This window comes from Vicia villosa, linkage group LG2 (genome assembly GCF_029867415.1).
Source record: "Vicia villosa cultivar HV-30 ecotype Madison, WI linkage group LG2, Vvil1.0, whole genome shotgun sequence".
NCBI lineage: Eukaryota > Viridiplantae > Streptophyta > Magnoliopsida > Fabales > Fabaceae > Vicia > Vicia villosa.
The window spans coordinates 165,900,442-165,914,438 of NC_081181.1; the positions used below are offsets into that span (position 1 = coordinate 165,900,442).

Consider the following 13,997-nt stretch of genomic DNA (forward strand, 5'->3'; position numbering starts at 1 on the left):
AGGTAGATATTTTGAGATCATCTAGATGTTGATCTAGATCCTAGCTTTTGATTTAGGCACCTTTATATATATTGTGCCATAGTAGTACATTATTAGTTTGGGCATGTATATATAATATTTTCAATAGTCTCTTATGTATTTTCAATACCAATTACACTATGTATAATATATATTCCATGGATGTATTATATGCAGGTGTTATGATTGGTATAAAAGAAGATAGATCCTTGACCCAACCATGAAACATCATAAGTCTATCATTTATGTGTCATATGTATTTTGTCATTGTTATGGATGTTATATTTATAGCATTGAGCCTAGTTAACTTAATTTTACATGTATGAAATTTAAGAGCATGGGTGATAGACACAAAGTTCCTAGAAGGCGCATTACTCATAATATGGAATCGGAACCAATAGTTGAAGATAATGGGACTTAATGGCCACCATAGTTCATGCAGTTTATGCAGCATGTGATGCAACACATAAATGGTGGTTTTCAACCATTAGCCGCTCAACAAGCTTCAACGGGTGGTAGCTTTCGAGATTTCTTTTAGATGAATCCTCCTGAATTAATAGGTGGCCTAGATCCATTAGTGGCTCATGATTAGTTGTTCAATGTGGAAAGAGTGTTTTAGGTTGTGTCATTTAGTGAAGAGAACAAGGTGGTTTTTGCTTCGCACATGATGAAGGCTTCTTCCACTAAATGGTGGGAAAATGCTTCTATTCTCATGACCAATCAAGGAACTAAAAGGGATTGGGAACACTTTAATACTACCATTGGAACCATTGGAAGTTCCGGTGTGGAAATGGGATAATATTTCTATGGACTTTGTAGTTGGGTTACCATGTACTATGGGTGGTTACGGTTCGATATGGGTAATTATGGATCGACCAACTAAGTCAGCCCATTTTCTACCCGTAAAGACTACTTACAAGGATATTCATCTTGCACTGTTGTTTATTGTAGAGATTGTGAGGTTGCATGGTATTCCCACTAGTATCGTGTATGATAGAGATCAGAAGTTTCCTTATAAATTTTGGGAAACCTTTCATCAAGCCATGGGATCAGAGTTATGTTTAAGTACGTCTTATCATCCTTAGACGGACGCTTAGACCGAGAGGATGATTCAAATATCGGAGAATATGTTAAGAGCATGTGTGCTTGAAAGTGTAGGAAATTGGAAAGATCTCTTACTATTGGTTGAATTTGCATATAATAATTACCATGCAAGCATTGGTATGGCTCAATATGAAGCTTTGTATGGAAGGAGATGCACAACACCTTTTTGTTAGACGAAAGCTGGTGAAGAAGGAATCTTAGGGTCTAAAATTATCCAAGAGACCGCTGAAAAGATAAAAATGATTCAAGAGAAAATGGACAAGGCTCAAGACTATCAGAAGAGTTATGCAGACAATAGACAAAGACCATTAGAATTCAAAGAAGGTGATCATGTATTCTTGAAAGTTATTCCAAAGTTAAGATTGAAATGACCTTTTAAGTCACGAAAGTTAAGTCCGAGACATGTGGGACCTTATCAAATCATTGGAAGAATAAGAGAAGTAGTGTACAAATTAGCTTTACCACCATCTATAGCCGGGAGGCAAGATGTTTTTCATGTATCACAGCTTCATAAATTCATTCCTGATTCTATTCAACTTGTTCTTCTAAATGCCATTGAAATGGGATCAAAGATGAGATCTCTAGGGGATTTGCATGAAGGCATTTGGATTCAGAACCTAAATCTTTCCTCTGAGTCGCTTTCAAAATCGGGAATGACTTAATTTAATGGTATCACTAGCATTCTTGAAGTGGTTTTTCCAATTCTAGAGCTCTCTGACTCTTTCTTATGGTGGCGTGATCCAAAAGCCTTTTATGTGAAAGTAGCTTACTCAAGGCTGCATCACCTTTCATATTCTATTCATCTTATTCCTCATTCCTTATCTTTTGCCTTGCAGATCAATTGAAAAGCTAAGGTTCCTAGTAATGTTCAGGTCTTTGTGTGGAGGCTCGTTCTGAATAGGGTTCTAATTTGATCAAAGCTTAGTAAGCGCAGAGTAGTTAGTGGCCCTTATGAACCGTGTTGCCCTTTTTGTTTTCATCATGAAGAAACTACTGCCCATCTTCTTTTGTTATGTCCCGTTTCTGCTCGCATTTGGCTCTTTGGTGTTGGCTTGGATCGATTTTGATGGGTTCCCCACTTCTGCTCCAGTTTTAGACCACTTTTTAAATTTTGACATTCTAGTATCAGGTAGAATCAAAAGGATTTTAAAATGTTAGTTTAGTTTTCGGTTGCTTGAAGTTTATGATTAACTAGGAACACTACTCTTTTTGAAGGAGATTTAATTAATGAGAAGGAATTAGTTTATTTAGTTAAAATTCGTTCTTGAGATTGATTTGAGGCTAGATGTAATGGTTCTTTCCACTCTAGCTTGTTAAATTGGCTTCACAACTCATTATTGTATATTAGTTATGTGGCTGTAGATTAATGTTGGTTTGTTTTATTTTTCTTCCTCCTTGTATTGGGTTGCGTATCCTTTATACTCTCTTTAATATATTTCTTTTGATTATAAAAAAAATTATGGTTGATTCGGCTAGATAGATTTACAAGTAGAAATATTGAAAATTCATTATCCAAATCAATTAAATTAATTTTTTTTGAATTAGTTCATTTTTTGTCTGAACTAAAAAAAAATCAGTTTAAACATTTTGATTTAGTTTAAATTTCGGTTTGATTTGAATTTGTCCTATGTGACTGCTTTGTGGTATAAAAGAGTTAAATTGAATTCTTCTTTCCCTCGATAGGTCCTTTTAGAGGGTCATTTGACTGTTTACTTAAGTATACTCTTTTTCCAAGCCGCTTAAGTGGGAAAACCTTCGTTATCAAAAGAATAATAACTTATTAGAAAACTATTTATTTATTTCACTATTTAAAAATACCAACACTTTGTTTTTATTTGCCACGGAACATGGAGAAACATAATAAAATTGTCACAAAAGGACCCTCAAAAGAATTGAGAACTACATTAACATTATAATATAATAAATTAGTGGGTCCTTCTAATATTTTACCAAACCACAATCCAAAATAGAATTAAATAATTGTAGAAAATAAAAAGAATAATTATGTTAGAAAGCTGGCTTGTCATTTTGTGCTTGTCTTTGATTTGTTGAAGATTGAATCAACTGTTTATGAGCATCATCAAAGTGTGAAAATGGAATAATATCCAAAAAAAATATAATATAATATTTTAGAAAGCTACTAATTCTGTAGTCTCTTCTGATCCTTAATTATGTCATTAATTCACATAAAAAGTATACTATAAATATTAGATGTTGAAGTAAAGAATTTTATCCATACTTTAGCTTGACTTGAACACTAACATCTTCTTTTGAAAGTTGTTCATCAGAAGCATAAATAACTTTTTTTCATAACTTTTATATCATCAAAGTTATACACTATCTTCATTAGAGGCAAAAGCTTTGGAACATATACAACTTCTTGGAGTAAGAAAATTTGCATAAACTGTAAGTTAGCACAACTTGAAACTTCTTTAAGAGCTTTTAGCTTCCATAATTGTTTTTGAGAATAGCATATTTAAAATGGGTTTTGTTTGGTTTTTCAAAATTTGAAAAAAACAACTTACTTTTATTTGCATGAATTTTGATTCTGGGTTTCATATGAGATTTCACGCCTATATACATTTAATATATTAATTTTTTTTAAAATTAAGGTCAGTCGATTCTGATTTTAAATTCATTATCTAGTATCGAAAAAAATTTCAAATATTAATTATTTGATTTTAATCCAACAATTTTAAGTCTATGATATGTGTCAGGATCCACTAATTTCTTAATGTATTATTAACTATTTAAAATTTTAATTTTTCTTCTTAAAACTAGTATGGTCGCTAATAATTATAATTTGTAGATGTTAAGCTATTTAATTTTCTTTAGAATATAGTATAGTATAATTTTAAAATCTCTTAACTTAATGATAGTGATATGTCAAACAAAACTTAATGATAATTATGCCATAATATTTTATTGCATATATATTTTATTGTTAACAATGTGAACACTAGAAATCTTAGATAACAAAAAAAAATATCTGATTTTTAAATTACAAACAATGTGAACACGAGAAATCTTAGATGACAAAAAAAAATGTCTCCATGCATGTGAAAAGAGAATAAATAAGAATATTATACTATATTAATGAATAACTAATAATGTCTCACATTTAATTGTTACTTATACTAAGCTCAAACTTGTTGCAGATGGAAGAAAGAACTGAGATGGATAATATTAAGGTTGATGATTTGATGCCTGGTTTTCGTTTTCATCCTACAGATGAAGAACTTGTTGCTTTTTATCTCAAGAGAAAAATTCAACAAAAATCTCTTCCTATTGAACTTATTAAGCAAGTTGATATTTACAAATTTGATCCATGGGATCTTCCAAGTAAGAACTCTTATAACACACATTCGCTCATTCTTTTTTGTTTCTAGCTTTCTCTTCTTTTTAAATAAAACCCATTTTTCTTTTTCTAATGTTCTAAAGAATCAAGATAAAAAGTTTAAAACTTAAAGGTTATTTATGCATTTATTTATATTTATAATTAATATGAATAAATTTATAAATTAATAACTTAAAAAAAACATAATAAATTTAAAACTTAAGGTTATATTTTATTAAAAAATAACTATATATTTTAAAAGTTATATTTATTAATGATTGAATTAAAATACTTTAGCTTTTATTAAATATTTATTTTTTTTATTTTTGATCCTTACTAAGATTTGTTTATTTTTATCTCTACATTTTTATGAAAGTATGGAGCACCCTATTTTTATAAAAAAAAATAAGGATGAAAATAGATGATTTTATGAGGACTAATCTATAAACTTTATAATTTTGTAGAAATTATAAATATATTAAACTTTTAATATATTTTAATAAGATGGAAAATTTATATGATAGAGAAGATAAAATGAGAAGATAAATTATAAATATATTAAATTTTCAACATTCTATTTTTTTTCTGTGGTGACAAAAAAGTTGACTTATTTTTTTCTTATTTTTGTGTACAAGAAGAGTTGGCAAGTAGTGGTGAGAAAGAATGGTATTTCTATTGTCCAAGAGACAGAAAATATAGAAACAGTTCAAGGCCTAATAGGGTTACAAGAGCTGGATTTTGGAAGGCCACAGGAACTGATAGACCTATTTACTCATCAGATGGAAAATGCATTGGTTTGAAGAAATCACTTGTTTTCTACAAAGGTAGAGCTGCCAAAGGAACCAAAACTGATTGGATGATGCATGAGTTTAGGTTACCTTCCATTTCAGATTCATCAACCTCTCCTCCCAAAAAATTCTCAGACAAAAGTTTCTCTCCAAATGTAAGTACTTTAGTAGTATTTTCATACTATTTATACCTATGTAATTTTTATCTGAGTCAAGTATGCGAAATCGTAATAACTATCAGAAACTCACGCATACAATTAACTATATATAACTAACTGAAATATGTGGTTATGGTTCACATACAATTAAGTTGCGTGATTAGGATTTACACCTGAGAACTGTATTAATATTCGTTAGTTGAACTAGGTCTTACCGCCACTACTTTTACTTTTTTATGTTCTACATTCAAATTTTGATTAGTCCTATACTAAACTAAGTGTTTTATGAATTTTCAGGATTCATGGGCAATTTGTAGGATTTTCAAGAAAACAAATTCTCTTTCCATGGTGCAAAAAGCTTTATCTCATCCTTGGATCTCTCAATTACCAGGAAACTTGGTATCTGAATTACTCACACAAACTACAAACATCAATCAATTCTATTCAGAAAATAATATCTCGTGTACAACAACAGAACAAGGATCATCAGCACCAACAAACTTAGAAATGTAAGTTACTATTTAAAATGTTTTTAATAGTTTTTCTGAATAAAATAATATATTTGTCTATATATAGATCAGATACATCTATTACTTAATATAAATATAAAAAATAATTTATAATAGCGACAGAAAAATGTAAAATTTCTATGAGTGTTGCTGATCATCAACATTTAATTTTGTACGTAGCAACAAGCATGAGCTACAACAAGTCACCAACACCAACAACAATTTCCCAGCTCCCAATTTTCCAACATACAAACCTATCAACAACATTAACACAATTTCCAAATCCTCACAAATTCAAGTTCCTAATGGAGACATTATTGATAATCTAATGTTCTACAATCTTGAAGCCAATGGTTCAACAAAGTGCACAATTGATAATGATTGTTCAATTCTTTCAAACACAAACTATATTGGTTTTGAGGACACAAATAATCAATATAATGGATTCTCAATAAGTCTACCTCAAGATATGCAACCAAACATTCAAGATCAAATGGAGCTTAATAATCAATGGGAAAATCTAGGAAGAACAATAGAATTTCCCTTCAATTTGTCTCCAAATTTTGATAGTTTGAGGACTAGTGGTATATGGGACATACCACCTAGTACTAGTGAAATTTCCACAACCTATGTCACTAGTAAATGTTACACTTAGGATATGTTTGGATTTATGTGTCAAATTAATTAGGTGGTTATAGAAAGCTATATAGTTATAGTGTGGTTAATTATCAATTTTTAACAATTAGTATATTTACCAATAAAATCATTACCATTTTAATTGGTTGTGATTTTACTTGTAAATGTACATGTTTTATTGTTTGTTTGTATGTATAATAGGGTATTGCATTGTATAAGACATGGTCATGTATAGAGAAAAATATATTAAAAAAAAGATAGGGTTTTTGTATATAATAATCTTTAAATTTTTATGTAACCTTGTAACATGATAGTAGCATATATACTATTCTTTAAAATTATTTTGTTTGCTTGTTTTATTATGTATATAGTTATATATCTTATTTCACTTCCATTGCCAAATCCTAATAACTTAGAATCCAAGAAAGCTTTCAAATATAGTATAGATTTTTTCCTTCAATTTTATCAAATTTCTTGAGTTTGAATATATCTCTAGGAATGTAATAATATTAAAACTCTTTTAAAAAAATAATATTATATTTTAATTAATAAATTAGGAATTTGTTGTAACCTTGTTATTTGGATCATATAGCTGTAAAGGTTGAAAAAAGTTAAAACAAAGCACAACATGATTTTTGTTTAAAGACTAGACTTATATTTTGGATGTAACTAATAAAGTTGATAATTAAAAATTAATTAAAATTAATAAAAGTTAGCTTTCATGGTTTTAGATAAGCAATACTATTAGCTATAGCACATAATTAAATACAAGAGTGGAAATTTGTTACGTGTAAGAATGAATTTATCACAGCAGACAAATGAGACATTTTGTTCACTTTCACATTATAGATTGTGAAAAATGAAAAATCTAATTTTTGGGCTCTAGCATGAAATTCAGAGACTATAGTCCAAATTCATTTGCATGTGGCGACGTGAAAATTAAATACAATATTTCATAAATTCGAAGAGGCAAAGATGAAAGAATGTTACGTAGAAAATTTTCATTCTTAGTGTATGAACAAACTAAAAATGCATGTCACATATCAAAGATACAATAAATATATGTGTACCATGTTCTCCAAATTATAATTAAACTGTTATTAAAAACAAGTTCGATTGATAATAGATTAAATATATACATGTATATGAAAACACATGAACTATGAACACATTCAACTCACCTTAATCTATTGTTGCTTGGTTATATTTATTTATTTATTTTAGATCTTCATATTTTACAAAAGTAATTTGTTTTTAATTTCTTCAAAGGATATTCGAGTGTGTTTTTTTTATATAGAGAATATAAAATATTTAAATTTATTTTATTATTTTCTTCATATTTATTTAGTCACTTTATGCTTATAAACTTGTTGCATGTTACTTTTATCTCTTTCATTATTTTTGTAAGCCGTACGGTTATTCAAAAAGTTGCTTTCCATACCTCCTTTTTATTTCATTTTGATCTTTTACAAGTCTAATTTGATATAATTAATTGAGTCTAGTTTGATAGAGTTAATTTGAAAAAAGTCAATCAAATATACATGTTTAACACATTATAACATATAATTTAGTGTTTTAATTAGAATATATTTCTATAATAATGATTATACAAAAATAGAAAGCAAACGGACAATAAACCGTCCCACTACTTCTTTTTTGATGGTAAAACTAAATAGTCATACATGTATGGATATAATTAAAGAATCTACAAGTTAATTTTAGAAATAATTGGATCCAGGGCGGTTTTATCGCCCAACAAGTCTGGGAACGCGCCCGGGCTCAACCCCCTACTTTCTTTGTATTCTCCTCAATCTAATAGTCGATTTTTAGAGAAAAATCATGGGCAAAATTAGTAAAAACAGGGTGTGAAAATTAAAACAGATAAATAACCAATGGTCCAGCCTAAATAATTATTTTTGTCCAGGCTACATAAAATTCCTGGCTTCGCCACTAATTGGATCCATTAAATTTTTTTTCGTTGGTGGTAATCTTTAAGATTAGGAGACAAACAACGAATATTGATGATTTGTGTGATTCTTCTTTAACCGGTACTCTTAATGCCTTGAATATTTTTCAAATAGGGAGACAAGATAAACGGTTTGTGTATGATATATTATAGACCATAGCCTATTTATAGAATGATGACCAATTAAAGTTTCATGATTCCAAAATGCGTGTTCCTGACATTCATTCATATTTGAGCATATATTAAATTAATTAATTTTTAAATGAAATTTAATTAGCCTTTTAGATTTATTTGATCACTTAATTGTTTAAGGCACTTAATTTGATAAAATATCTATTATAATTAAAATATATATGCCCACATAATAATTATTGGAATAAAAAATATTTCAACAATCTCCCACCTGGGCGATATATCTTAATAATCATATCATAGTTACTTAGGTGCGCATTCAAATGCTATTTATCCTTAAATATCAACTTTACAATCTAGTCCACCCCATACATCAATAATGAGACCACCACTGATGTCGTCACTGACGTATAACGTGAAGGAACCATGACGACCACCACATCAATGTACTTGATGACATATATCGATATGGATGAGTGGAATGGAAATTTCATGCAATGTGATCTCTAAATCGTGCATATTTCCAACTGGTCCTACTGAAGCTTTAGTGAGATCAAATTGAAGTTCCTTATGTGCAATTCAAAATTAAAATTATTTGCACAAAACAAAAAAAAACCAGATATTCTTATAACAATAGTACCTCATAAGTTTTTTTTCTATAGAAAATTAAACATAACATAAAATTTATACCAAAACAAAACTAAAGTATAGAACATAAAAAAAGAAAATGCTCCCACTAATCTAAGACAATCTCAAAACAAGACCCATATTAGCAACATGCCCATGAAAAGCCTTAGGTGTCAAACCTTTGGTTAGTGAATCAACTAGCATTAAGTCTGTCCATATATGTTATATCAAAAATTTGTTTTTCCTGGACCCTTTCTTTCACAATAAGATACTTGATATCAATAAATTTTGATTTTGTAGAACTCATATTATTGTTAGAGTAGAACACAACTGCACTATTGTCACAATAAACCTTCAAGGGCCTTTCGATGCTCCAAACGATGTGTAGGCCCGTGAAAAAGTTCCGTAGCAAAATTACATTATTTGATGCCTTAAAGCAATCCACAAACTCTGCTGCCATAGTGTAAGGAGCCACTAAAGTCTATTTTGAAGACTTCTAGGAGACGGTTCCTCAAGGGAAATGGAATATGTTTGCAGATGTAGAACATTTTCTATTCGGGCATCCTGCAAAAATGGAGTTTGAATACCCAATGATCTCTAAGTTATCTGACTTCGAATAAGTGAACACATAGTCTCTAGTTCCTTTCAAGTAACGCTTTACTATTATCTAGTGTTGCAAACCTGGGTTTCTTTGATATAAGCCTAGAACTCCTACACTAAATGTTAAGTCGGAACATGTGAAAACTTGAGCATAGATAAGATTCCCCACACCTAAAGCATATGGAACCTTATGCATCTCTTCTTTTAAAAGATGTGTATGAGGCACAGTTGGGACTTAACTTGTCTTTTTTAGCAATGGGTGTGACTTCTTGTTTGATATCATTCATGGAAAATCTATCCAGAGTTGTATCAATATCCTTTGTGACAATTCTAAAATGCCTCGAGATTGATCTTTAAGTATTTGAATTCCTAAGACAAAGGAGGCGTTCCCAAGTTATTTCTTCTCAAATTTCTTTGTGAGAAATCTCTTAGTTTCATGTAATAAGCTTATATTATTTCTTTCCAAAAGGATATAATCTACATATAGTACCAAGAAAATGAATTTACTCCCACTAAAGTTTTGGAACACATAATTATCAATTAGATTAGCCTCAAAACCAAATGAAGATATAACTTGATGAAGTTTATAATAGCATTGACGAGAAGTCTGCTTAAGGTCATAAATGAATTTCTTGTGTTTGCAAACCATATACTCTGGGTTTCTTGTTACAAATTTTTCTGGTTGCACCATATATATTGTCTCTTTAATGTTTCTATTTAGAAACAGAGTCTTTACTCTAAATCAAAATGAATTACTAATTCCATCATGATCCTAAGACAATCTTTTGAAGAAACTAGAGAGAAAGTCTTGTTATAATCAATGTCTTCCTTTTGATTAAAGCCTTTGGTGACAACACGAGCTTTATATCTCTCAATGTTACCCTTTGAATCCCTTTTAGTTTTAAATATCCATTTATAACCAATGAGTTTCTTTCCTTAAGGTAATTTAACGAGATCCCAAACATCATTGTCGACCATCTACTTCATCTACTCCTTCATGGCATTAACCCACTTAAGAGAATTTGGACTCCACAAAGCTTCAGCAATGGATGTAGGAGTGATGACAATAGGAAAACTAAAGACATTTGAAAAGATTGATTGACCATGATCGCTCACAAAAACATATTTCCAAAATGCTTTAACCAGATTGGGATAGATTAATCCATGCAATATTGAAAAGTACCCAGGCCATCCTTGAGCAAAAATTCTTAGAGACAAATTGAAACCTGCAACCTTTAGGATAAAAAAGTCTGTAAGAACTTCATGAATGACCTCTTGGAGATCCTCATTCCCAGCAAATTTTTTTGAACACATGAAGAAAACCAATTTTTAGAAAGAATTTTAAAATGATAATACAATGAAGGATGAAGAGTGAGATGAAACAAGAGAATTATATATAGGAGAGAAGGAGACATGACTAACAAGAGAATTGATTTACTTCATAAACCAATCATACTTGAGACTTACAAAGCCGTTAATGTCTGAGCTTGGAACTAGAGAGAATAAGGGACAGCCAACATTGCATGATATAAATGAGTTGTATGCATGATATATATTTTGTGTGTGAATGTTAAGTTATGTGTGAGAATGTATTGTGTAATGCTGTATGTAATAACCTGTAGAATATGTATGTGTTTTATACTCTACCTAGCAGTATGTACCGCTTACTTTATTAATGTAATTTCACACCCCTTTGTTGTTGTTATGGTCTATGCTCCTCTTCGGAGTCTAGATAAGCAGGTAATCTAAGTAGCAGCTTAGAGTGGAGGATGGGGCGAGGTTGTTCTTCTTTTATTTCTTGTTTGGCATTCTTAGTATTTGCGTTACTCTTATCAATAACACTGGGCAAGAAGAACGATTATTTTCCTTGATTTGATTATGTTAATTTGAGAGTTGAATGTTGTACTCTCGTTGTGATGATACCTATGTTATTTTATGGAGATTTTTACTATGCTTTATTTGAGTTTAATAAATTGATTTATGAGACATATATGAGTTGCGAAACATGTTTAATTTTATAATTCTGATGCAATAGTACCCTAAGTGAAGATGAAAGATGGTAGTATGCGTTTATGTGTTGATTATCGACGGCTGAATAAAGTTACTATTAAGAACAAGTATCCGCTTTCAAGGATTGACGATTTGATGGATCAATTATAGGTGCTTGTGTCTTCAGCAAGATTGATATGAGGTCAGGATATCATCAGATGCGTATGAAGTCTAGAGATATTCTGAATATTGCATTTAGAACGAGGTACGTTCATGATGAATATTCAGTAATGTCATTTGGTGTGTCTAACGCTCTCGGTGTGTTCATGAAGTATATGAACAGGATTTTTCATCTGTATTTGGATAAGTTTGTAGTGGTGTTTATTGATGATATTCTGATTTATTCAAATACTGATGAAGAGCATGTTGAACATCCATGGGCCGTGTTAAAACTTTTGTAGGAGAAGCAATTATATGCTAAGTTGTCAAAGTGCGAGTTTTGGTTAATAGAAGTGAGTTTTCTCGATCATGTGATTTCTAGTGGAGGTATTGATGTTGATCCTTCAAAGTTTGAGGTTTTGTTGCAGTGGGAGACTCCAAAGTCTGTCACTGAGATCCAAAGTTTTCTTGGGTTAGCTGGTTATTATCGTATATTCATTGAGGTCTTTTCTAAGTTGGCTTTTTCGTTAACTCAGCTAACTAGGAAGGGCCAGGCTTATGTTTGGGATGTGAAGTGTGAAGAGAGTTTCCAAAAGCTTAAGAGGAGGTTGACGTTAGCTCCAGTGTTGGTTTTGTCGAGTCCAACTGAATCTTTTGTCGTGTGTTGTGATACTTCTAAGATGGATTTATGAGGTGTGTTGATGCAGAATGGGCAAGTTGTGGCTTATGTTTTAAGGCAACTTAAAGATCATGAGAAGAATTATCCTACACATGACTTAGAGTTGACTGTCGTTGTGTTCGCACTTAAGATTTGGAGGCATTATTTGTTTGGCTCTAGGTTTAAAGTGTTCGCTGATCATAAGAGCTTAAAATACCTATTCGATCATAATGAGTTAAATATGAGACAGAGGAGATGACTCAAATTGTTGAAGGATTATGATTTTGGTTTGACTTACTATCCTAATAAAGCCAATGTCGTAGCTGATGTGTTGAGTCGAAAGACGTTGCATATGTCGACTATGATGGTTAGAGAGTTAGAGTTGATCGAAAAATTTAGAAATTTAAGTTTGGTTTGTAAAGTTACGCTGCAGAGTGTAAAATTGGATATGTTGAAGCTTATTGTTGGTGTTTTTAGGGAGATTAAAGAAAGTCAAAGGGCTCATTTGAGACTAGTTGATCGATTAGCTTTAATTAATCAATTAAGGTCAAGGAGTTACTGAATGAGGCCTCATTAATATGGTAAGAATGTAATTATGATATTACCGTATATTGATACTGTTTATAATGTTTGTGACTATAATATATAGGGGTGGAAATAAGCTAGGTTAGGCTAGGCTTTAGAAGTCGTGAGCCTGACCTACGATAAACTTAAAAGGCCTAAGTCTGGCCTATGGTCTATCATAGTTTCAGTTTTTAGGCCTGGTCTTTTTAAAAGTCTACCCTGCCCTGATAGCCTATTTAAAAGTCTATATCTCATTAAAGTTTTCGATTAATCCATATTACTTAAAAAGCCTTATAGGCCGACCTATATATGCATATATAAGTCGGTCTATTTAGCCTTTGTTCTAATATATATGCATACATAGGCTAGCCTATTTAGCCTTCTCTTTTCTAATATATATGCATATATGGGCCAACCTATTTAGCATATCTCTAATATATATGAAAATATAGGTTAGCCTATGAGGCTTCATAGGTTTTTTTAATAGCCTAAATCTGACCTATTTAATAAAATAGATTTTTGAAAAAACCTAAGTCTGACCTTTTTATTTAATAAGCCTCGCCTGACCTTAAATAGACTAGGTTATAGGTCTCTGTAGGCGGACCTGGCCTATTCCCACCTCTAATAATATAATATGTTGAGAGGTGAAACCGTGAAACACTCATACTCACTTGATTGATTTCATGTATGAATTAGTTTGATTGTTTGTGTTTGTTTAATAAATATTCTCAAAAACAAATTATATTTGGAAT

The 13,997-nt window shown here is 30.7% G+C and overlaps 2 protein-coding genes across 3 annotated transcripts; both read left to right on the forward strand.

Annotated features, from left to right (window-relative positions):
- The first annotated feature begins 3,372 nt into the window (after positions 1-3,372).
- Positions 3,373-6,871, forward strand: LOC131647333 (protein FEZ). 2 transcript variants are annotated; one of them, XM_058917236.1, is made up of 5 exons: positions 3,373-3,528; positions 4,281-4,464; positions 5,095-5,402; positions 5,703-5,914; positions 6,095-6,871. In XM_058917236.1, the coding sequence occupies exons 2-5, from the start codon at positions 4,281-4,283 to the stop codon at positions 6,567-6,569; spliced, it is 1,179 nt and encodes a 392-aa protein (XP_058773219.1). In that variant the 5' UTR covers positions 3,373-3,528; the 3' UTR covers positions 6,570-6,871. The 2 variants fall into 2 exon arrangements, with proteins under 2 accessions (XP_058773219.1, XP_058773220.1); XM_058917237.1 differs by having other exon boundaries at positions 5,098-5,402.
- A 4,481-nt stretch (positions 6,872-11,352) lies between these two features.
- Positions 11,353-12,715, forward strand: LOC131650565 (uncharacterized mitochondrial protein AtMg00860-like). The gene is made up of 3 exons (XM_058920271.1): positions 11,353-11,414; positions 11,498-11,615; positions 12,326-12,715. The coding sequence occupies exons 1-3, from the start codon at positions 11,353-11,355 to the stop codon at positions 12,713-12,715; spliced, it is 570 nt and encodes a 189-aa protein (XP_058776254.1).
- Positions 12,716-13,997: the final 1,282 nt, after the last annotated feature.

Bases quoted from the DNA above. Each gene is read 5' to 3' on its own strand.
- LOC131647333 (XM_058917236.1), top strand. From the start codon at position 4,281: ATGGAAGAAAGAACTGAGATGGATAATATTAAGGTTGATGATTTGATG. The intron at 5,403-5,702 runs GTAAGTACTTTA...ATGAATTTTCAG, and splicing joins ACAAAAGTTTCTCTCCAAAT to GATTCATGGGCAATTTGTAG. The intron at 5,915-6,094 runs GTAAGTTACTAT...TTTTGTACGTAG, and splicing joins GCACCAACAAACTTAGAAAT to CAACAAGCATGAGCTACAAC.
- LOC131650565 (XM_058920271.1), top strand. From the start codon at position 11,353: ATGTCTGAGCTTGGAACTAGAGAGAATAAGGGACAGCCAACATTGCAT. The intron at 11,415-11,497 runs GTATGCATGATA...AATAACCTGTAG, and splicing joins TTGCATGATATAAATGAGTT to AATATGTATGTGTTTTATAC. The intron at 11,616-12,325 runs GTAATCTAAGTA...AAACTTTTGTAG, and splicing joins TTCGGAGTCTAGATAAGCAG to GAGAAGCAATTATATGCTAA.